Below are 26,175 nucleotides of genomic sequence, written 5' to 3' on the forward strand. Positions count from 1 at the left end.
GGAAAAAAAATCAATTCTTGTGTTGATGGGGAGCCAGACTAGAGAATTGTTGACAAAGATATATACAATATCTTGTCTTTTTAGTCATGATGATGCTAATGGTTTTAATAGTTATTCTTATTATCCCAACTGAAACAAACACCAAGTGTTTCCAATTCTGGATATTCTTTCTTTATCTGAAATTTGTTACATCTTTTCTTCTATTTAATGCTAAATTAACATGATAAATGCACACTTCAAGTGTTATCACGACCATGCCAAAATATTAAACATGACGTTTAATAGCTTTTGGTAACATTAACAAAACGTGAAGAAGGTAGAACATTGACTTTTTAAAATTTATTTCGTTTCGCCTTTTCCCGTTCTCGTCATTCTATATTCTGGAAGAAAAAAAAGTGAATTTCCGCATTGATTTTCACCGATCATTTTTTTCTGTTCTCTCCAATTTATCTATTTTTACGAGGTTTCTCTCCTTACTTTCATCTTATTTTCTTTCTTTTAATGGGCCTACAAATGCAGCCGTTTCTATGCTGCAATTTGAGCGAGGCGCCGGCTGATAAATAGGCCGGGACGAGAGGGGCAGGTGCGGTTCGTCTTCCGTTCTTATTTCCAGCTAGGCGCGCGTTATTACACTGCGCTCACACAATAATCCATTCAAAAAGCGCCACCAAATTTCCGTTTTTTATCGACATAATCGCAGCAGTCTAGAATATTTTGATTGTTTGCTGAACTAGCGTCCATGATGTCACTTCTTCCCTCTTTTCAAAAGACGAGTTCAGTCTTTCCTTCAAGTCCCCTCCGTTTAATATTTAAAGGGAATTGCACGATTGCATATAATAACGCATGATATGTTTTAATGCAGGCCGTCTTCAACTGTTAAAAAAAATATTACAGCAAACTAACTCTAATTTATTTCAACCTATCTTTAAAAGAACTAAGCCATCTAAACTGATTTGGTCTTCATGATACAAATGCATTTTAGGCCATTTTTATCTGTAAAGAAACTGAAAATTCCCGTGGAGTAGTTTTGTCGTATGGATCAGCAAAACTACAAATATTTATGAATATATGGAGAATATAAGCCGAAATCTTATAAGCTAAATAATTTAAATGGATACCGATCACTCAGTAATAGTAGATATAGGCTAGTAGAGATGTTAGTTTTAATTAAGCTTAGCATAACATACAATTACCTAAACGTTTACATGATTTTAACCCTGTAATGCATTAAGGTTTTACCCTATTCGCATTTTAAAATATATGTGTAATGTATCTAAATATCTAATTTTTATTTTGCAGTTGACATTTTTTCTTTATCTTATTACTTTCATGATAGAGATGATTTTGATGTTTATCGATGGTATTCGCCAAATGAAAGACAAGACGGAATTAAAGCGGTTATCAAAGCTAGGTGATTTCCGTCAACAATTTAGTTGATACAAAATCCCTATTCCAGGATGTTCTTTAAATCGTTTTGTAATGTTTTAATGTTCAATAACAATAAAAACGACGAAGGAATCTTGGTAAAGTTCATGCGCAATGGATCAAGTTCATTATGGAGGAGAATAGAAATCTTCCGAAGAAATTTTTCTTCGTCAAGTTTCAGACTATTCTGTCTTTTATATGAAATTGAAGGGGCTCTTGCTATTTAAAAAAAAATGAAATCATAAAACTGTTCTTTAATTGTTGTATGTGGATAGCCTTAATCATGAATTTATTGAAGGGGCTCTTTCTATTTAAAAAAAATTAAATCATAAAACTGTTCTTTAATTGTTGAATGTGGATAGCCTAAATCATGAATTTATTCAGATTCTTTCATTTATATTTCAACGTTTTGGGGGTCTGTTTGTGTATGTTTTCAACACTGGGAAGTAATATGGAATTCCTTACCTAAACAACGTCATCAATGTGTTATTGAATCACAACAGCAACTAGTCATTAATCAGTTATCGCCTGAACACCTCCGTTATTGAACATATATACCAGGGTTGATAGACCTTTTGATTTCGGCGTCATTGCATCCTACCCACGTGATACAACGTCTTAGCCAATGGCGTTGCAGCAAATAATATGCGATGACACTCTACACAATGCGATGCGTCCGGATCAATAGCAAATAGATAAGCCCTTTTATGGAAAGCTGTTGGGACAAGGAATTTATATCGTGGAATAATTTCACGATTGGGTTGATGTTCTCACCACGAGTTGAAAATCAATAGAAATCAAAGAAAAGGAAACACATTTACGAACAGAGAGAAAAGCAGGGGGAATATGGGGAAGGGAGGGAGAGAGAGAGTGAGGGAAAAGCGACGACAAAATGATTTAACGGTTAAGTGACTTTTGCTTGTTGTTGAGAGTCCTGTGTAGACTTTTGGGGGTTTATGTTAAAGAACGCAATAAGGTGATACAGCAAGTGTACGGACCAATACACAGGAACAGCTCGAGTGGAAGAGTACTTTGGGGTGGACAACTAAATTGAAGAAATGTATTGTAATGAATGCGTAACTGGAAAGCACTGTCGTCACTCTGTGTTTTTGTTTAAATCAAATAAGAAAACTGCGTGTAATACAGACTACCGTCTATGTTGGTAAAGAAGATTTCTTTTTTAAATGTAAAATTCGCGGAGTAATTTTAATTGTTCGTTTGTTTGTTTCTTTCTTTTGTTTGTTTGTTTACTCATTTAATTTATGTATTTATTCGTTTCATTTCATGTGAGGTCGTGGTATATTTTATTGTGGCAATTGCATTCGTGTAAATTGCCTCATGTTATGGGAAATAATATGGTGTCTTTTGAGACAGAAAAAGTACGGTTAGTTCAGGCGGTGATCGATGCATTCATGAAAATTAAAAAAGCCTAATTCAAATATTTAGAACATGTAAGCGTTCAGATTTCATTCCGTATACTTGTTTAATATTCAGCATCAAATACACATGCCTTTTGTATCGATGTCGTTTAAACCATTAGCATTGTTACGTCATTTAATAAAATGAAAATGAATCTAGGCCTATAATGAATTTATTGTAAGAGATGTAGCCATTTTTGGGAGGTAGAAATAGCATAAAAATAAACTAGAAAAATTAATTTCTAGCGCATGAAAGCAAATTTATTTATAACAAAAAGTGACGGTATATACGAAATTGATATTTAAAAGTGAGTTGTGAAGAAATTCAAGTAAGAAACACATTACACGACAATTAACTTTCTGAATGTAATAATAATAAATCTTTTTTCCTCTCGATATTGTGAACAGTATCAAAATAGTTCTTTTAATTTCGTCTAAATTAGGAAAATTGATAAAGACATTTATTTAGTAAAGATAATTTCTTTTTATGAAAAAAGTGGTAATAAAATGTTATTGGCCTATGACATAGATGATCATAGATAAATACTCAAGGCTAGCCGTATAACAAAATAGACAGATTACTTGTTACGTAGAGTTTATTTGCAGAGAATGTCCTTTAAATAGATAAATACGCAATAGGCTTATACAATATAAAATGAGAGAATGAACTAGGAAAGTGACTTGGATTTTAAAAAAAATACAAATTACACCTCATAATGATAGAATTTCTTTTGGAAAATTACAACCAATGTTTGGAGCCAGAAGGGCGTTAACACATATACTTAACACAGAGTTAACACCCTTTTGGCTTTCAGCAGACAACAACTACTTTCTTCTCTTATAGAAAAGTGAAAAATTCACACATGTTTATCAATTCGAGGCTATACTTAAACAGTACTTTTATAGATTATTATCGTTGTGTTTTTTCGGAGAAACTCACTATTGATAGGAATGTAGAGATATTATCATCCACTCGCAAATTTGATTTTCTAAAGAGTGAAACTATTTTTTTGTTAGTGTTTTCATTACCATCACCATTATCAATTTAATACTTATCGCATTTGATTTTCTTTTGATCAATTTTTCGATTATATTCTTTTGTTCTTTTCATAGGGCACAGTGGAGTAAATCAGCTCGGAGGGGTCTTCGTCAACGGTCGTCCCCTGCCGGACTCTACCCGACAGAAGATAGTCGAGTTAGCACACAGCGGCGCCCGTCCCTGCGACATCTCCCGTATACTACAGGTTTCCAATGGCTGCGTCTCGAAGATACTAGGCCGCTACTACGAGACAGGGAGCATACGACCCCGGGCCATCGGGGGGAGTAAGCCTCGGGTAGCTACCCCTCATGTTGTGACGCGGATTGCCCACTATAAGAGAGAATGTCCGTCAATTTTCGCATGGGAGATCAGGGACCGGCTACTCGCCGAAAAGATATGCAACCAAGAAAATATTCCAAGTGTAAGTTGATGTGAAGATATATAGTTACCATCAGGCAAATATTAGCTGTTGTTTACTGATTTAATTTGATTTTCTCTCGCGAGGTAAAGATGTATTCTAGGAGCAACAGCAGATTCTAAAAAGCACTAGCAAGTTCAAATAATGCAACATCTTTCAATTTTTGTTCTTCTTCTATATTACAGATTTTAATTGAAATACTTAGGAGAAACAAACACAGGACTTTAACATCATCATGCACTGTGATGTTCGTTCAACTCATAACTACTAAAGTGCCTACTTTTCTAATAGAAAACAAAACGAGATACTAAAAGACAGCAAAATTTTATTCCCCTACGCGTTTAAGTTATAGCTTATATTTGTCGGATTTTTGTTGCAAATTGAAATATATCACTGGTATACTCTGGTATTCAGATTAAAATTAAATTTCTTTCTTTCCTTCCTTTTAAATATTCTTTAAGGGATACTTTTTGAATTATAAGTAAAGATGTCGTCAGTATGCTGATCGCTTAATTTAAAATGAGAAGTGGTTTTTTAACTTCATTTCACAAATATAATTATACATTTAAGATTACAGGTTTTTTACGAGTGAACGTCATGTTAGTTCCACTTTCCTCCTCATGATGACAATTTTGTTTATTTCTTATTCCTAATTATATCTTTGTCATAACAATACCCTTTTCCATTATGATAAGCTTGCATTTATACAACAATTTATGCCCGAGCTAACAAGGGAATTAATTTTAAAAAAGTAAACATTTCCACTGGGCATTAATTTAAAATTTAAAATATTTTGATCTGCAAAAATCTAAAGACGTATCAATAAACACAAACTTTCAAGTTTCCCCCTTCATCTTCTTCTATACGAGATATATATAAATGTATCTCATTTCTTTACAGAATGCAGGCATAATATATATTTGTAACTAACAAAGTGGTCTTTTGGGGATCAAAGCATGCTTTCTGTTATGATTTTACGTAAATGGGGGAAAACAGACGGAAATAATCTTCATTAGTTAATGTTATATTTTTCTTGAATTTACTTTAAAGAATGTGCTCAATATGATTCGACGAAGATGGGAAGAAACAGACGGGAAAAGTCTTCATTATTTACTGCAATATTTAAAAAATATATTTATTCTATGGATGTTTGCCCATAATTATACCACATTTCTCATAACTGCTCCAGGAGTCTCAATCACGACAGACATGGCGCATTACAAATGGTCACAAATATTATTTTAATTATCATGGTTTTCATGAATATTGTTATTATTATGATTATCATATCATCAAAACTATTATCGTTATTATTATTACTAATACACATCGAAATATGAATTGAAGAATATCGTAGCATCTACGTTTTGCCTTATAATACTACTGCGTTGAAGGAAATTTAACATATTCTACACTGAAGTTACAACATTTTGTTTTTTAAAGTTTTAACATTGCTTCCAAATTTATCTTTTGTTTTGCGAATTAGACAAAGATGCGATTATTTTGTAAATACTGATCATACAGATCAAAAATTACAGAAGTAGCTACTAACCCCTATCTTAATCGAAGCCATTGCACCTTTATTCCTTTTATACTAATTCTTCTTTTTATTCTTCCTCTTCTTGTTTTTGTACTTCTTCTTTTTATTGTTATTCTATTTCCACCTCTTCTTCTCCTTCTTCGGCCTCTTCTTCGTCTCAACTCTCTTTATTTTTTCCTCCTTTTTGGGGGCTTCTTCTTCCTCTTTTTCTGCTTCTTCCCTTGTTTCCTTTGATCAAGGCAGAGCGCCATGATTTCAGTACGTAAATCCGTTCTCAGATTAACTAAAAATATATATGAAAAAAAAATAGAGAAGAAAGAAAAAAAAATCGATGATTCAAATTAGGGGGGCTTCATTGATTTATCTTGGTTTCTACAAACAAAAATGAAGCACATGCGTTTATGCACACGCACTCAAACGCACACTCTCCTATGTTCTTACACATTTATTTTAGGCACATAATCACGCACACGCACACGCACACACGCACATGTTCTGGCACAGTTAGTATGAGCACACGATCACGCACACTCCCACACTCACATGTTCTATCTCACACAGTGAATTTGAAGAAATCAGATCAATGGAATTCAAATATACATCGATGACGTAATGCGGTTTACTCTATTCAGAATTTACATTCACATTACCCATGACAATGTGAACATGAGCTAATGAAGCAAGGAAATTAGTTTCTTCGACAACTTTGTTATTATCAGTGTTTATGGAGGGGGAACTCGAATTATTATTGCAAATGAAGGTATTCTTCAACTGATTTCTAATTGAATCACTCGACTGTAGTCTCGTGGATTTTTAAAGCGACGTCAAACATCTTTTGGATCAAATCTCAGCCATGCCTTGTAAGATACATGCATAACCTTGGTTACCAACATCCAAATATCATACCCTTTTAGCTTCGATGTGACTGGAATGATGACCTTTTAGAAGTCACGATAAAAGGCCTCCGGCATCAAAATACTTGCCATGTATGACTTGTATTTCCATCCTTTCTCCATCCCATCAACTCGTTTCTTTCGCTCGTTTACAAGAAGAAATACCACGCGAAGGAGGTTAACAAAAAGTGCAAGAGCGCGTGCGTGCAAAGGTAGCGGATGGCTGGGAAACGTAGCCTCTGGTTTAAATCAATACATTGTCCGTAAACCAACAACTGGGTTGCATAAAACAGGCGGCTCCAAGCGCCTATACCTCGATCGGTAAGGCTGGCAAGATGCCGTACTGCAAAGATACATTTTTTTTTTAAAGAAAAAGAGAGGGAAAAAACGTCACAAGACTTCCTTTTGACTCAAACTGTGGGATGTGTTTGTCACAAGAGAAAATGCATGCAACTCCATGACATTTGCATTTTAGTCACTAACCTATACATTTAATATTCACCCAACAATAGCTGAGTTGATTCTATTCGAAGTAAGTGAGCAAAAATTCAATTTTTCACAATTATTACGATTTAATTAATATGTAGAGGTGCGGTTAAAGGATATTGACATTTTACAACATTTTCTGTTGTTGAACATCAGAACAAAATTATTAGAAAGCATATACATCAATGAATTATAAAAGGCTTTGTCTTATTTCGTTTAAACTGTGTAATATTGCTGGTCGCATACTGCAAAAACAAAATTATATTAGTAATAATAATTTTCTTTGCCATTAAACTGTTATCATTTTAGGATACTCGATGATTGTGAGATGGGGGATTTACGACTTCTAGAAACAATTATATTGAATTGCACATAAAAAGAAAGAAAAAAGGGGAACATAGAATGAAATGTAATAAATATATGTTATGTTATGGAAGAATATAAGTGATATTGAGAATAATTATATTTAAGTCTCATTGTAAGTCACATATAAAGGAAAGTGATTTAGCATATGAAGCGTTCATTGCTTGTCCTCCAAACTCCAAATGTCTTCAGTATCGTGCAGGCAATTTGTACAATGTTGGCTTTCTCTTTCTTTGTGAGTCTGTTCAACGTCTATAGACGGCGGTAGCTATGAATACGATAGCACCAACACGAGCTCGAAAAAAACAAAAGGAAGATTCCTACACGAATCTCTTCCATTTTGTACTTTCCATCTTCCTCGGAAAACAAGCGGTTCTTTCAAATGGATTGAGACACGAATTTACTGAGATAATGATGGTAAACATCCAGCTTTAGATAGATATTATTAATAACCACCGTATCTTACTGAAAGGATCCCATTCTCATAATGACTTGGGATTGTAAGATTTTGTTTGCTTCTCTTTTCTACAGAAATTTGTATATAATGTTTACCTAAGGTTTGCAATGAAACGGTAGTGACAAAAACTCAAATTTCCGCCCGAAAACCAACAAGAATAACAAAAGCGACGGGCGATCTCGTGTTGTATGGAATAATAAGCCTCAAAGAAGCCAAACGTGGCAGATTTTCAACTTCGATTCGGTCAAGGTTTAGCAGTTTTCAGTTTTGTACTCTATACCCGTTTTTCCCCTCCTTCTTTTCAGGTATTCATTTGTCTTTCATCTATTTTGTTTAGTTTTGCATTTCCAAAAGAAAGCTTTTTTGGCCAGAATCCTGAGGTTTGTGGTTCTCTATCATTTCGTTTCCTTGGTCTCTACTTAATTATTTGCATCTCTCATTTTCTCTCCTTGATTTCTTTTCGGTTATTCATCTGCTTTTCCTTTTTTTGTTTTCTTTTTTGTATTTCACTCAGAAAGATCTTTTGGTCAGAGACCGTAAGTTCGTGTTTTTTGTACCATTTCATTCCCCTGTTCCTCGCTTAAGTTTTTTTTTATCTCTTGTTCTACCAACCTCATGTTCAGCAATTTCAAGGATATTTACTGTTTCAATTAAATTCCACTCATCTATGGTCTGTCATATTGCTTATGGCATTACAAAGGTTTATCACTAAGAATACTTACTCAGAAAAGATTTTAAGTTAAAGAAGGGGCGGCGAAGGATAAAAATAACCGTTTTGGAAACATTTTCTGAAACATGTAGACAATGCAGAATATTTTAAGAGTCAAACAATGAGAGTTAGTGAGAGAATAAGAATTAAATTCAACTTTGGCTGGAGGTTAACGCCTTTTAATAATTTATATTAAAGTAATGCCGCGTTGTGTTACTTTCTATACACAAATGAAACTTTTTAAGGACGTGAATTGCAAGGCTTCATGCGACGAGCAACAGAAATATAGGTTTGCGAATAGAAATGATAATATAAAATCTAGCCAGGCAGGGCAGTGACTAAATTGCTTTTTTTTAATTTAGGTTTATCTTATCTTTTTTTTTATTTTCCTTATTTTTTAAAGCTTGCTTTCGTGTTTGAACATAAACGAATATCATGTTAACCGGTGGGCAGCATCTATGTTGGTAACAATATTTTCCATTATATTGTGTAAGTACATGGATATGTTTTTATCCTGGGTATTTAATTCAATATCCATAATAATAATAATCTGATACTTATCAACATCGAATATTTGACCAAAAGTTCTATTTTAAGAAGGGCCATACAGACTATTTTTCGTGACATATTATTATTGTATTTCTATATTTTTATACCAAATATTCCGTTGTGCTCACCCCAATATGGTTGTTTCCTTCAAGAAAAAAATGTCATCGACAATTTCAAGCCAAATTTGTTTAATTAATGCGATACGGAATAAAGAGTTGTCTAAGTAACTTCTTTCATGTTCCAAATATCTCTGATATCATTCAAAAGTGTCAAAGTTTTCAAACATATTAGCTAGCGAAAACGGCTTGGAAACATAGCAGTAACTGATGTCTCTTTAAGCCACCAAGCGCAAGTCTCACGCTATGATTAGACGCATACAGGGGGGGGGGGGCGATTCACAAAACTTGTCACCAGTGACTGACAAATGACAGTTTTTGTTATAAGCTACTGAAATCCTTGCTTCTGATTGGTTATCAGCAGATTTGTCACTGATTTTAGTCATTTGTCATTGAAAAAAAACTTTGTGAAACAGGTCCCTGTTGTTTCACATCATATCAAGATAACTTTTATGTTTTCTTTTTAATATTTTGAATTTTTTGAATTAAAACATAAAATTCGTGGAATTCCTGTTTTAATAGAAATATATCTGGTAGTAATTTCAGAAGATCTACTTTCTTATAATAATTCAATTCGGGAGCTTCATCTGCTTATTGTTTTGTTTTGTTTTCTTCACAAATGGTATTTTTCTTCTCACAGGCTGTGTATGTAGGTGGGTTTTATAAAGGAGAAGCTGATACTCATTATGTACCAGCTCGTAATTTCTTATCTGTTTGTATGAGTGTTTATCAAATAATTCAATTTGAGCCCTGCAATGATAATCTCTACCGAAGAAACAGCAAAATGATGAAGGTTTTGAGATGAGCACGAACTTGTCTTTGCGCAGACGACACAGGGGTTACTTTATTTCATTTGCATTTTCTCCCGCGAAGCGATGGCGCCACGCGTGCTGTTTGTACGGAGCGCTAAATTTGCGAGGAGCAGCGTAGGGCTACAGCCCTAGTTTCGCTGATTCCCCTAATTCTGCACTGCACCGGTCTTTTCTCCTGCTCTTCCTGGGAGGAACTCATCTCCAATTTTGTGATGAGTCTGATTAATAGGGCACCGGAAAATATCTTTGACCATCCTCTTTCTTTTTTTCTTTTATCCCCTCCTCTTTGCTCGGAAAGTAGAGGTAAAATTGTTAGATATAAAACCAGCGGGAGATTCGGATCGGGAGGCAGACATTCGAATCTGTTGCCAATTAAACAGAATCTGGAAATTTCCAGTTCAGAACGGAACAAAATCAAGAGTAGAGTTAAAATGGCTGAGGTACTGCTCTTGAATAGGTTTGTATTCATCTACATGAAAGCATAAATCTGTTTTAATGATTTAAAGCATCATAGAGCTTACCTGATAAAGGGTGCAAGCTAGCGGAAATTTTTTTCTTTATTGTATTGCTCTGTACCTTCCAATACTATTATTGTGATTGATCCTACTCCTATTGTATACTGTGTCTGTTGTGTTCGTTTAAGGTTGATGGTTAATTAGTATTTTACCTGATTGCTAAGAAAGCAAGTATATACTTGTAAGTCAACAACTAGAGGACCGACTTCTGGACTGCATAGCGTCCCAAATTGGAAAAAATAGAAGATTTTGTCTTCTTTTGTAAACATTTCTTATTTCGTGCTATAGAAAAGAATGTTGTAACTGTAACGCAAAATCAAAAAAATGAGATGCGAATAAGGGAATATGCCGATATGGGACAGGGAATGTATTTCCTTTTTAGTTGAGAGACATATTGAAGATTTTTCGAAGGAAAACCTGATATTTGAAGGGAAAAAATATGATAGTTTGAATCCCTTCAATTTTTTCCAGAACAAGTCCTTCATGTATACATTTGTAATAATTCTCTTTGGAGAAATGCAGAATTACAGATTGCAGTGACTATTAAATTAGATCACATGATAGAGTTTTGTCCAAGTTCAAGTATAAAGGCCTACCTCTCAAAACTGAAACATCCGTTGTGTAAATTACTGTTTCTAGTGATTTTAAGGGATAATAACATAATGTTTTCAGAGTGAAAATAAATTTAAGTCTCCTGAGAACTTTTAAGTCCGTGGGCAATAGCGAAGAAGGAATAGTTTGTGGAACAAAAGTGGATAGAGTTGTAGAAAAGAGAAGATTATGAGCAAGTGGTGAAAAAAGAGAGACCTGGGACTATATAGGGTGCGACTCGACAGAAAAGTACAGGCAAACCCGAGCAAGGTCTTCGTGTTTTCTTTTTCTACACTATTCAAGGTCATGGTGCGCTTGTCAAATCCAACACGCCGATCACCAGCGGCCCGTCGGGTCTTTTCTCGCGGGCCAGTCACCCGCGTAATTGCTCTCTTGTTGTGCCGCTCTCCTCTCCGCGGGGCGCTGCATCACCCAGTACCCACCGGTGTTCCTTGTACTATGGTGGGCTACGAAAATGCGACCTCTTTTGTGAGCCCCAAATAGAAAATGGCGGCCTACCCTTGCTCCTGAATACGGGACAGACCTACCGCGTTCTTCTTTCTCTTCACCTCAATTTTCATCCTCCCCTCTAAAAGGTATTTTAGGGTCTCTTTGCTTTTATTTATCGTTCGAAAACCCTCTTGTTTATGTCGATCTCATTTAAAAAATAAAGCGTGGGCATAACTTCTTAGAACGTATAGGAGAACCAGAAGAAAGAAACTTTTTTTAAGAAAAAAAATCTGGTGATGTATAGAAATTCTGTGATAAAAGCACGCACCGGACGTGTTTTTGTAAAGATGTTTTTATCGTTCGAAGTTCATAGGAAATCCATTAATAGGCTTCGCTGTTTCCTTTCAAACTAAATTTGTAAGAAGTTCGTGTGAGCTACACCGTCGTATGGTTCTAATTTTCCACTCCTTTGTAGATCTATCTCCAAAAAGAACTGACGATTTCATTTTTGTTTCATCAGGCTACTTTGCAACAACTTCATACAGATGTTATCTGAGTTTCTATGGAATGTCATGGATTTGAAAAAGGAATACGCTAGATATAAATATATGGAAGAAGAATGCTACATTTTCTCTAAAAATGTTTTGTAACTGCTTAAGGTTCGGACGTGATATAGTATGTAGATGGGCACAGCAAATCAGACGTATCATAACTGGTCTTACCTGAACAGAAATTAAACAATCATTTTAAATCGTGGGTGAAAACGTTAGTTGTAAGAAAATTATAGGACATAGAAATCTATCGCAGAGTTAATTCTTCACATTCAGTCAACACTAGATTAGATATCTGATTCAGATATACATTCAAATTTGTATAAAGGGGGGGGGGGTTAAGTATCCATCATTTTAATGGGATATGAACATGCTATCTTAATCATATTTAAAGTCTCGTTTTTTCATCATGGTAAGGATGTATTTTCGAGCTGGAGGGTTTTAGCAGATTTGCTCAACTTCAATATCGTCTCTCCAGATGTAGAAACCAAAAACGTTATGATTATTATATCTGTAAAGGGGCCAGACGACGAAAAAAAATTATTTGTCATTTTCAATTACTTGCTTATATCATCTTTAATAGCACATCAATTATGAAATACGCATAGTATATACATGGTAAAAGTCCAAAACATTTTCTATCATATTCATGAAAGTTGACACCTTGTATCTATGTGGCATTACCAAGCGTAAATGCACTCTTACAGTAACAAATTTGTTGGCTTTTGATCTAACGAATAACCGTTTATTTATAACTTTAAATATCCAAGAGGGTTTATGTATTTGGCTTTTTTTCATGGACTTTTTTACTAAATAAAAGATATATAAACTTGGTAAAGCTTTCGTTTCTAACTATTTAGCAGTTAGTGGTGGATGTATTGATAATGAATACTCAATTTGTATAGAAAGTGCACCAAGTAACGCTCTTTTTGGGGGGGATAGGGACGATTGCCTTGTTTCCAGTGAGAATCTCTTAAAAATCTAAATATTTTGAAAAAGCCAAATAGTTATTAAGCAGCTTCTTCATGAATCACATTTAGCACTTAGAGTTAATTTTTGAGCAAAAATGATATTATTCTCTGAAATTGATTCCATTATCTAGATTTGCTCTTTTTCAACATATCTATAATAATAATAATAATACTCAGTTTTTATATAGCGCTTTTTAGAATCACTAAGCGCTTCCAAATTTGGAGATTATTACCCCGGCTTTAGCTGTGCTGTCATTGCGGCGCTCTAGCATTTCAAGGAATTAATTCCTGCCAGGTACCCATTTACATCACCCGGGTTGAGTGTGGCAAATGTAGATCAATGACATCAAAGACATGTATAATAATCATCCATAACAACTGTATCATTTTTTCACCATACTCCTGTCCTATTACCAATGTAGTGTGTATAAATAGCTGAATAGCACGCCGAGGTCTGGGGCTTACCATAGACCTAGGGTCCATGGTACAGCGAACCACGGGTGTTTTAGTTGACGCTTTTCAGGGTTAGCATTACAGGCGGCTGTAATTGGACTCATAAAGAAACGGGAAATCATGCCGAAATGGAAAGAAATTCTGTGCATCTTGGTCCATTCCTATGCAGGAATGAACGGTGCAGAACGCAGAGTAGCAGCTCCTGCATAAAGCCTACATCAGCCAATTTATGGCGTATGTCCACTCTGGCTTAAGTCTGATGAAAATTAGGAAACATGATGAATTTCTTAGATAAAGAGGAGGGAATTCAGTAGCAGTTACTTCATTGTATAAATGTATATCTAGAGATTTGAAAAACGATACTGAAATATTTGTGAGTAATGATAAAGAAATGTCCTTATATTTCTTGTTTTAATTGCCTTTGCCTCTTCCCGTTTCGATAAAAGGACCTGTTGAAACAAACTAAAGCGCAAATCGTAGTTTAACCTTACCCAACATCAGGAAATTATGTCCGGAATTATCCACAAAGGTTGTGCTTAAAAGCCTGACATTGAATTTCATGTTCTCAGGATATTCATTTACTCTTTCGTCATGCAGTCTCCAAGTATATCTGGCAACATGCAAACCAAACAGCATGGTATTTCTACGTTTTTTAAATTCTGTAATATTATTATTTCATTATTGACTCAGGTTATATATACGTTTGACTACGTCGGTATTTCAGTTACATCGTTGGGTTGCTACCTTGTTTTAATCTCTCTTTACGCCATTGAATTTTTTTACTTTCTCCCGAAATTGGATTTACTTCGCGTTTGAATAAAACCCATGACAGTTCGATTTAACGTCGAGACTGTTAATAGAAATTGATTTTTCCCGTTATTTTGAATTTACAGTTTTCCTTTAGTTTTTAATGGAAAGTGACCATGCACACAGAGACGGTAAGTCTTTGATGAAGATACAAGCGAGAATGAGCGCAATCGAATTTGGAAAAAGCGCCATTATGGTATCGTCAACAAGGTTAGGACAATTTGGAGAAGAACGGTCTACTCTCAAAAAGCACAAATGGACCACGTTGCAGCGAGAATAAATACAAACATAAGATGCTTTCTACTGTCATTCGGTTGCGAGACATGAACATTCACCAGGGAATATGCTACGCCAGGCCTTTGGGCGAGACAGACCGTTGCCGTCCCGTCTCGCGTCTAGACCGCGCAGTTTTAGTCAAAACACTAAGCTGCATTCCCGACTCGAATGCCAACCAAAACAACTCATTGTGCTGCCGCTTTCAAACGAAAGAGAGAGGGAGGGAGAGGGAGGGAGAAAGAAAGAGATACAGAGATGGAGAGCAAAAGAAAGAAGCATATATTGACTCGTATAAGACGAATCCGATGACCATCTGCTTTCTTTCGAAATCCAGGCTCCCCCTCTAAAAACATCAAGCAAAGTGACGCATTGTAATAACATGGAAATCAATAAACAGGCTGGGGTAATGAGTCTAGATAAGTCTTCCCGAATCGGAGGGGAAAAAAGTATGGAACGCCACTCCTTGACGTCGATGCCTATTATATATTAAATAAACAACGCGTTAATGATATCGCGGGAATCTCCACAGAAATCGAAGAAACCTTTTTTTCCTCCCATATAATTATACCACTTCCCATAATACAATGGGCATACAAGGTCCCCGAAGCCTTTGAATTATTTTCATTGTTCGAAAAGGAATTTTAGACTTTAGCAAATGGCCTCTTTATTCAGGAAAATGTTTGTGTTATTATCAAATAATACACGTTTATTGCTGTAAGTTGGGTCATGGAAACGAAACTATAAAATATACAATTTATATTTCCTGACGCTAATCGCCGTGAGAAAAGTTGGCACCTAAATAAATAGATATCGCTTCAATAGTCCCATCCTTCTTAAATTTTAATGGATTCTCAAAATAGTAGTCCTAAAAGCTTTAAAACAGTTGATATCTATATATTATATCTTCCTGTTGTATCAACAGTTGTGCTGCCCCTTCGTGTAAATTAATTTGTTCTCATAGTTTCGAAAGGTGATCTTAATCTGTTCAATTAAAGTCATACTATTCACTGTACCCATTTCTTTGTATGTCTCCAATGCTTTACAGCGGAATTTCCATTTAATAAACCACTATCTCTCTCCTCTGGTATTCTTCTGCAACAGAATGATTATAATATAATATCTAATAACGATGAATAAGGTGTTCCAACGTGTATTGCCTATGTGTAAAGGTGTCGTTGGCCAGTGGATACGTCGTCAGACTGTGGATGACATAATTTGCGATTCGAGTCCCGCCACGGCACTCATATCCTTGCTCAAGACATTAATCTACATTGCCACATTCCTCTTAGATATTAAATGGGTACCAGTAGGAAGGAATTCCGTGAATGATGCGAACACCGACATTGGTAGCCTTGAAGAGCCGGAGTAATATTAGACCGTCTTGAGAACCTTTCTAGGAGGAAATGCGCTATAAATATATCCAATATTAATATTATTATTATTATTCCATACGTATTGCGGTCGCAACGCCTCCTTATATATCACATAAAATATTTCTTTTCCACCTGCAATAAAATTCCTTTCCGCTACAACCCTAAGCCTTTCTGACACAAGCTCTCTAATTAGAGGCCAATAAAACAAAATCTAAATTAACAAGCGTAAAATATGGGTTACCTCAAGCGTAACGAATCCTTATTTTGGCTCGTTATAGGTCGATTGTCTCTTTGCTATCGATTTCAACTCACGTTTCAAACATTCAACGTTGTCCTCGCTTTTAGATATTACCGCACAGCCATCGATCGCTTTAGTCGTTTTAATACATGCTATTGATTATTTTCAAGCTCGCTTAGCAAAGAAAAGCACAGCGCATATACGTTTTTCATTTTGCCGTAATGCTGAAACGTTTAGGCTAGCGCTTCACAAGATTAAAAAAATGTTGCTGTGTATGTATATATATATATTCAAAGGCGAATGTTGCTGAAATTACTAGGCAACTGAGAACATAACGGATAATCTTATGTAAATGTGGTTACGAAATGTATGCATACAATGTATTCTTCATGATTACAATATAATAAAACAACATACATTTATTTAGGTCCTCGCATATTTTCAAATGCTGCCCAATATCAGGCCAATATCCAAGGAAAAAATGCCAAGAAAGACGGTAAATGCATAGACAAATGTTTCACTGAAGACCTAAAACCTACAACAACAAAGTTGGACCTTAATGAACTCATACTGTATATATAGATCGTGAAGCCTACCTTGTGACATCATATACAATCATGCATTCTTCCAGGAATGATGAGACCTTATGTGTAGGCCTGGGCTGTAGTTGCAGATTTCAAGCTCTGTTAAGGGAGTAAGCTCTAGATATCTTAAACGGTATACCAATAGTCCGGCAGCCACTGAGCTATACCTCGTTTTGTTAAAATATTTTTGTTGTTGATGGATTCTGTTTCCTTAGGCATTGCCAGGCGCGGATCCAGGATTTCTTAGGGGAGGGGGCCCAACTTTTTTTTTTTACTCCCGAAAATTTGAAAATCGCTCCGGCCAAAAATTCGCTCAGTGGGGGGGGGGGGGGGGTAGTGGATCCGCCACTGGGCATTGCAGATGACCAAACAGAAAACTAGAACTTTGTCAGTGTTGAGCATTTTCAGATATGGCCAAAAACAAAATGGCCGCCAAAATAGCTTATTTTGAGTAAAAATTTGAATTATTCCAATACAATTAGGAAATACATTTCTAATACCTTCTTTATTTCTATCATTCATACAGGTGTCGTCCATTAACCGAGTATTACGCAATCTTGCTGCAGAAAAGACCATGGGTCATGGGGACATGTTCGACAAACTGCGCATGCTCAATGGCCAGTGGGCGCGGTCAGGTCCTTGGTACGCCCCCAATGTTAATCCTGCTATGCCAGGTCAACCTCTCGGTCACCACACCATGGAACCCTTCAAGAAGGAAGGTAAGCCGTCCTTGATTTATTTATGTCTGTTTGATTTTTTTTCTTTTGCATTTTTACATATATATAACAAACAAACATTGCAAATTCACACATAACATAAGAATATATGTAGAATAAAGTAAGGCTGGTTGTATCTAATCGAAAAACATCAAACAGGAGGGTTGACAAAGTAAGCAAAGCTTGATAGCATGACTACCCTCAAAGGATACATAATAATACAAATATGGAGGAAAAAATATTGGTAAAAGGGGGAAAAGACAGAAGGATAAAAAAGAAAAGAAAGAGAGGATGCACATCAAGATTCACAGATGTATGTGGTAGCTGGATTTCAATTTGATACTTTGATACTCCAAATTTGAATATTGAATGGCCAACTTGGGATATCATAGAATGAGAAGACTCGCGAGGTTCGGACAATATAAATGTGAATGTGAATGTAAAAAAGCACACGTTCAAGCTATTGTGGCCCCTTATTTACTTCGATGCACATCAGCTCCTTCTTTTCTCATACCAAAATCCTGACAACAGACAAGCTTTAAATGCTTTCAATGTGTCGCACCACATTGAAAGCATTTAAAGCTTGTCTGTTGTCAACATTAATATATTTGATGATTTTATCAATCTGCAAGTTCTACCATAGAGCTTTTGATCAGGTCAATCCAACTGAAACCGATAAGTAAACGAATCTGAAACTGAAAACTGAATTAGGTGGTGACATATTAATGTTAGTATTGAATTATGCTAATAATGTCATAATTCGTGGTAAAGTATTGGACATCGAATAACCATATGCCTTGGGCTCGCCCAAATATAATTTGTTTCAGTAGTTGCTAATATTGGATATGCATATAATAGCAACCATCTTGCACCCTTGTTAAGCTGGCGTGCGCGGTAAACTTCCAATGCCTGAAATAAAGCAGAAATAAAACAGAAAACATAAAGATCCCAATCGAAAATGAATACATCAGTGTTATTTATAAGAGGTCTTAACAAGACAAAACATGGTCAATGGTTGGATTTCAATCCACACTGCATAATTCATAGCGTGCTCCTGTGAGAAATAGAGGATTAAAGTCATTATAAGACCAACGCTTTTATTGAAGGAAACATAGAGACAATGCGTTGCAAAAGTGGAAAGCATATACGCATTGCGATATCTCCGAAACTTAAAACCCATTTCCCATATTCTATATCATTACCACTAAATTTTCTTAACCATTGTGGGAGTTTAATCAAAATGGATTTAGATGCTAAGTAAGTGAGATATATACCACAAAGCTATTATAAGCCTTGGTAGATTCGACATGTTCTACTGCTTAATGTTGCTCTTTAAGGATTTATTTTTGTTGTTATTGCTTTTCAATAAGATTTTTTATTACATGAAAAATACTTTAACATTCAAGTCCATGATTTCTTCATGTAAGTGTACAAGCACTTCACAGCGGAAATGAAAATACATTGCGGCGATGTACATTTATTGCAAAACATAAATTACTCCTCAGAATGTTCCCAATATGATGGAGATGACTGTTTAAGAGCGGATCCTTTCCCTATTTATAAGTACATGTAATACAACCAACATCAGAGGCTTTAGATGTAATGATTTGACCACATACTTGTACAATTCAAAAGGCGACAAATGCTCACAACTACCATTTCAGGTTTTCAAGATGGTGATATGATGGGGGAAGTTTAATTCAAACATTCGATAAAGTATGCAAGAAGTGCAATATCGTGAACCCATTCTGTCTTTTCTTCTCCGACAAAAAAAATCGATGAAAATCAAATAATCGACTGGAGCTGTATCTAAACGTCACATATCGCAATCGCGATGATTTATTGCTACCTTTAGCAAATGTACTTTTGCACAAATTCTCGGGTCACTTGAACTTTTCTGCCCAACCTCGCGTTGCCATGGTTTCCAATAATTCGAGGGAAACTTGTTACACGCATGCCTTAGCATTGTCTCTCGTTATTCCTTCCATTTCTTATTTTTCTACCATAAACCCAGGCTCATTGCGATATATTTGTGCGCGGATGCATGTGCTAATTTCTTATTAGTAACGAATATTTGTCTAACTGCAACTTCATATTAAGGAGAAGCTTTAACTTTTTCTGAATGCCACATAGACCTTTATATTTAATATTAAAAAGTAACAACATTTTGACAGGGTAATGCATGATAAAAATTATAGTCAGTGTTCTTGTATCGTAATCAAATTATGTGAAGGGGGTTTTATCTTTCCTTCTAAGGTTTATGTTACAAATTAAATTTCTTGTAATTTCTTGTAATTTCATTCTTTGACAGTTTTTGTTGTCATTAAATTCATTCGTACTTTTTCTTTAAAACTAGATCAAATTTGCCCGTGTTAATGAGAATTATGAATCGTGAACTATTGAACTTACAATGAAAACAGAGAAATAGTTAATTCCCTTTCATAAACTATACGATTCGTGCAGCGATGACGTAATACATTGATATTTTCACTTTGACGCGTGCAGAAAAAAAGTAAAATGTAAAACAAGAATGTGTTCATGCGTTCATTGATATGTAAAGCGCACAAGTATACAAACATTCCTCTTCTCGCAGGGGTTAAACAAGATTTCAACTTGAATATGATTGTATTCGAACACAACTTTCAAATTAACTTCTTTTTATCGTTTGAGTATTTTTTTGAAAAACTTGTATTAATATGTTTAGTCATTTCTCTCATTTTATGTTAATGAATTTGAAGCCAGGGTAGACATCCCCTTTAAGAAAGGAAATCATAGTGGATGAAATGAAGTACGTAATATCAAGGATACTGTGTGTTTCTTGCCCCGTTTTGCTGACTATTAGGGCATCAATAAAGCCATATCAGGGACTACGTAGGCAGGTAATTTAGGAGAAGCAACGAACAGAATTAAGTCAAGGAAATAATATTGGAGGATGTAGTCTGTTCTGTTCCCAATTTCGTTGGCCGTCGGTGCGTTATTGCGACCTATGGATGGGAGGAGGCCCGTGATGAAATTGGACCTTTGTAATTCTGTGGCGTCGCGGAATTAACGAAATTTCATCTATATGCTCGTGTCCAGTTCTTCTTGGGTAGGCTTACTGCAGGATGCACCAAGGTGGTGCCGGAGAGTGCGTAGGTACTCGTTACTGACATTTAACCTGTTTTCTTTTGTATTCCAATGTATGAATGATTTCATTCCAGAACACGTGGTTACTATTAAACCGCATGCATAATAACATATCTGTAGGTGGGATCGACTGTACCTACATTAGTTGTTCTTAGGTCTGGCAAACCTCTGGCAAACCTTTTAAATAGTCAAGAGAGACATTCTTGTTAAAGAAGCAAACATAAAGGCCCGAATTTACAAAGGAGGTTTGTCGACAAACCCAGGTGTATGTGCGTCATATGGCGCGTTTCGATGCGTTTCAGACCAAGGTTCAGACAAATCTTGGTCTGAAACGCGTCATATGACGCACATAAACCTAGGTTTGTCGACAAACCTCCGTTGTGAATTCGGGCCAAAGTTAGTAAACAAGTCAACTGCAAAGTTGTTAATTTATACCCACCGCAGAGATGAAAATATTCGATGTAATACGCTTCATATTTTTGTATTATTACAAAAAGCTCAGAGAATACGCGCAGGACCTTGTGGCGCGTATTTACCATTCATTTACACGTTTAAAAAAGAACCGGGGTTATGTTTGTTTGTTGTTGTTTTTTGCGGCGGTTTACCGCGTAATAGCTAAACGTGTCTCTATTCGATGTTTTGTATGCGCATTCTTCCCAGTACTCTTACCATAGTATTTCAAAAAACTCGAAGGATGCAAAGACGAGAAGACGTTTGCAACAATGCTAAAATTCTGTCTATAATCTTGCCGCTATTAATTATTCCATTAGAACAAGATTTTTTTTCCAGTCGGCAGTGCGATTCATATTCAAGATCATCAGGGAAATTCCCTTCCAGCTTGTTGAAGTTCGCATGACAAAAGAATTGAAATTTCCTCCACCTTATCTGTTTAATTGAAAGATGTTTGCTATCATACATTCCAACTTACTTTATACGCCATGGATGTGAAGTCTGTGTTTATTTTTGTTTTCAAATAAAAAGTACAAGCCAAGCATTTCAACTGTACCTTTATTCATGAGCATATTTTTTAATTACCTCTTGATTTGACACCTTAGAAGAATTTCTTTTTTTATAAAGAATCTCATGATTTTATTTTAATCGTACTTTATGTATTATATTTTATTATAATTTTATTTCATCTTATTTGTTATTATATTTCATTTCATTAACTTCCGTCTATTATACAACAACACCTAAAGTACATTTAGAATGAAATAAATTTTACTTCACGGTATCCCATAAAATGTGCCCAGCTTTTTCCAATTGGACTCAAAATAAAAAAGCATCTTAGGTAATACAACGAATGCTGGAATAGACAATAGTTTCATGGAAACATATTATAATTGAGGTATGTAGAAAGATACAGATAAGTAGCGTGCCGTGGTTGAAGGGGTCTATTTTTTCTTCTATTATCTCGTGTGTTTGGTAGCCTCGTGGTACGCGAGACAGGTAATCACACGAGATAATCGAATGAGAGAATCTTGGTAGTCGTTCTTGCGTAATAGATCAGAACGTCTCGCGCTCTCATCCTACCGACTATCACCTGGTAGACGACGCTCTCGAGCCTCCAGGTGTTAATGCGTAGCGGGACACTAGGGGTGTCCGGTAAATGAGGGGGGGGGGATGGGTGAAATTGCGGAGAGGGGTTGGTGAAGGTGGGAAGAGGGGTGTGTGATGTTAGAGAGAGGATCGGATGAAGATGGTGGAGAGGATGGGTGAAATTGTGGAGAGGGTCCGATGAAGGTGGGAAGAGGGGTGTGTGATGATAGAGAGAGGAATGGATGAAGATGGTGGGGAGGGTGGGTGAAATTGGGGAGAGGGTTGGGTGAACTGAAGGTGGGAAGAGGGGTGTGTGATGGTAGAGAGAGAAACAGAAGAAGACAGTGGAGAGGGTGGGTGAAACTGGGGAGAGGGGTGATGATGGAAAAGAGGGACGGGTAAAGATGGAGTGGAGGTGGATTATGGCTTGGGATACTGGTAGAGGGGTTTATGAAGGTGGGGTGAGTGTAAGTTGGAAGAGATGGGTGGCAGTAGAGAGAGGGGTGTTTGAAGGTGGAGAGAGGGACGGATACATTTGTGGAAAAGGGTGGGCTAAAGTGGGGAGAGGGGATTGTAAAAGTGGGAGAGGGTTTGCTGAAAGTGGGGAGAAAAGGCCGTTACTGTCTAATATTATAAGATGTTAAGGACTGTATTTTTAAGCTTTTTTTTAATTTCGATGTAAGAATTTGTTTTACCTCAGAATTTCGACAATTATATATAGGAATGTTATATGTCATTCTGCTGGCATTAAAGTAACGACGAGCTATCGATCCATGGAGAGAAAGGTGACCAAGAATCCTTGGATAATTTACAAGATCATTCCAAAAGGATGAGGGGACAAAGAAATGCTGTAAAAGACCACGTCTATATAGTATGAGGTAGGGAGGGGAATACAGAGAGAGGGAGGACGGGGAATAGACGTTTCGTGTCTGCAGTTAATTTGCCGTGAAAGTTCTCTCATTAATTAGTTTTATGTCATCTCCCTTCAGGCTCAATGTATGTAGATTTAAGCCGCGCTCTGTCTGTCTCTTTCTCTCTCTCTCTCCCCGTCCGCCTATTTCCCCCTTCTTTTAGTGTGTATGTGTGTGTCCCCATTTCCACTCTTTTTCATCTATCTTTTTTCTCATACTTCCGCTACATCCTTCCCTCTCTTTGTGTCTTCTTCCCATCCCTCATCTCTCTCTCTGTCCCACTTTGTGTTCACTCTCTCTCTCTCTCTCTCTCTCTCTCTCTCACCTCTATTTCCCTCCCCGTATTTTCCCCTCTCTTTTAGTGTTTAAGTGTGTGTCCCCATTTCCACTCCTTTCCACTCTTTTTCATCTATCTTTTCCTCTCTTCATCGCTTCCTCTCCTCTCCTGTTTTTCTCATACTTCCACTACATCCTTCCCTCTCTGTGTGTCTTCTTCCCATCCCTCCTCTCTTTCTCTGTCTGTCCAACCTTTTTTTCTTTCTCTCTCTCTCTCTCTCTCGCTCTCTAATACTGTCTCTCTCCCAATCATTTTTGTTCTCGAGCTATTTTTGATGGCGAAATATCAGAAAACATGAACATTTTGAAGTCTGACATACGATGGACATGTCCCCATTTTCTCCCCCCAAAAAGTACTTTAATCTTTCCGTGTCTTCCTTATCATTCGTTTCCCTCACCTCCATCTCCCTATATTCCCAAGTGTACAAATATTCATCAATCAATAATAAGCAACTTCGCCGAATATAAGTTGCCACTTTTATTTGAATACCAACGGGATCGGGTGAACTATAGAATTTTAAAGTCCCATACTGTTTTGTTTGTTTTTTTTATTTTCATTTATTTAGTTACTTATTACTTTGTGAGATGGAACACCCTGATCATCATCAATGTTGTCTTTTATCAGCAGTTTACCTTTTATTTCAGTTTCATTCATATCATTCGTTGTATTCATGAAAAATAATGCATGAAGCAAAGAAAAGTTTGTTGAAAGTGAAAAGAATTTAACTCGACAAAAAGAAAATCAACAGACGTATTCAATAAGCTGTATTGAAATAGAAATTCATAGACATAAATAAAAGACCCAGCCATTACATGGACAAAAATACCTCCAATTATGAAATGCCACACAGTATTCCTTGACACTGTTTACTTCATCAAACACCAATAAGATTCGATGAAGAAATCGAGAATAATTTTGACAAGAAATGAGACCAAATATAATATTACGGCGACATGGTCACCTTAGCGCTACCATAACCGCAAATTAGTGGGGTAAGTTGGGAAAGTGTCAACCCCATACCAACCCCACACCCATATGCCCCCTGTCCGCCATCTAAGCTCACACATTAGAGAAAGCGCTCACACAATGTCACTATTAACCACCACGAGGACAAACTCTGTCACTGCATCAACTCCCAATATAGCACTCATAATGAATTATAACGTTGGAATATTGCAGTGGCGCTCCGGGAGAAAGTGCCCCGTATTACCAATATTAGCGTGAGTGGACCGGGAGTTTTTAAAGTGTTGAGGGTATCCCAGAGGGGTAGGGGTCTGGAGGGCAAAGGTGAAAAATGATACGTCTTGTCCAGAATAGTCTCTGTCGGGATGGGGATCTCAACATCTTCATCATCACTGCCAAGGTGTCATTCCGCACTCATTAAACCCTTAAAGGGACCCTTAAAGGGATTAACTTCAGTGTTAATATCACCCAAAAAATCGTAAGATATTGCCCCGATCTCTGTGACGTAGTCTCACTCTCAACAGTTAAAACGAGCCATTGCATATGTTAAGTCCTTAGAATTAAGTGCCATTTGCCTGTAGGAAGTTGAAACATCAAATTTATATATTTCATCTATCATGTCTTGAATCGTTTCGCACGTGAGATAAAAGTGACAACGTCAGATTCTTTTAAAATAAAAAATTCACAATGATTTATTTGAATTTCTATTGAATTTAAGGCTTGGTATTGTTTGGCGCTATAATAGATGTTGGTCTTTCCTATAAGCTTGCTTTGAATTTTGATTAATATTCCCTTTCCCACTTTTAATAATAATAACATTGGATTTTTATGTAGCGCCCGTATCGACCTTGCAAGGTCATCAAGGTGTTCCAACATTACCAGGCTATGCTAGGCTGCCGATTTCGACGTTCACAGCATTTAAAGGAATTCCCTTCCTACCGGTACCCATGCAAATGTAGATCAATGTCTTGCCAATGACATTAGTGCCGCGGCGGGACTCGAACCACGGACCTCGTGATCGACAGTCCGGCGACGTATCCACTCATCCAGGACACCTCTACTTTCCCAATCCCTTTTTGAAACACGTATATCAGGTCTGAAAATCACTTGGGGATGGGTAATGAGACTGATCTGTTTGATTGAGAAGGAGGTGCCTAAGTCCCCAGATATGTCTGCGAGCATGAATATACATTTCACACATCTTCAGCTTCGACCAATATCTTACAAAATAAACTTACTATGTTGATGTGTACTATGCCCTAGTGAAGTTAATCAGCTCTGCTAACTCCAATTAGTGACGCCTGTCTGTTAATCACAACCAGAGGGCGGAATTCATTAACAACGCTTTGCTTCCTTCGGCCTTCTTGATTGTTCTAATGGGTAAAATCTTCCAAAAAGAGCCTAATTTGTGCCTCTAAGACGTGACATTGTATCGCCACCAAGGGACGTAAATGTTTAAATAATAAAACGCGCTAAAAAGTGCATAAAAGCCTTACTAAACCCCACGTGTATATTCGGGAGTTTCTTCTTACGTGTGACTGTACGGTAT

General features: G+C 36.4%; 1 protein-coding gene across 4 annotated transcripts in view; it reads left to right on the plus strand.

The window, feature by feature from the left end:
* LOC100892714 (paired box protein Pax-6) overlaps positions 1–26,175 on the plus strand; it is a 75,822-nt gene that overhangs the window by 18,191 nt on the left and 31,456 nt on the right. For all 4 annotated transcript variants that reach the window (XM_030989294.1, XM_030989293.1, XM_030989291.1 and 1 more), the window contains 2 exons: positions 3,957–4,303; positions 17,561–17,753. In XM_030989294.1, the coding sequence (XP_030845154.1) occupies positions 3,957–4,303; positions 17,561–17,753 (540 nt within the window). The remainder of the gene's footprint in view (positions 1–3,956; positions 4,304–17,560; positions 17,754–26,175) is intronic.

The sequence above is a fragment of the Strongylocentrotus purpuratus genome, unplaced genomic scaffold (genome assembly GCF_000002235.5).
Source record: "Strongylocentrotus purpuratus isolate Spur 01 unplaced genomic scaffold, Spur_5.0 spur5_scaffold_18, whole genome shotgun sequence".
NCBI classification, from domain to species: domain Eukaryota; kingdom Metazoa; phylum Echinodermata; class Echinoidea; order Camarodonta; family Strongylocentrotidae; genus Strongylocentrotus; species Strongylocentrotus purpuratus.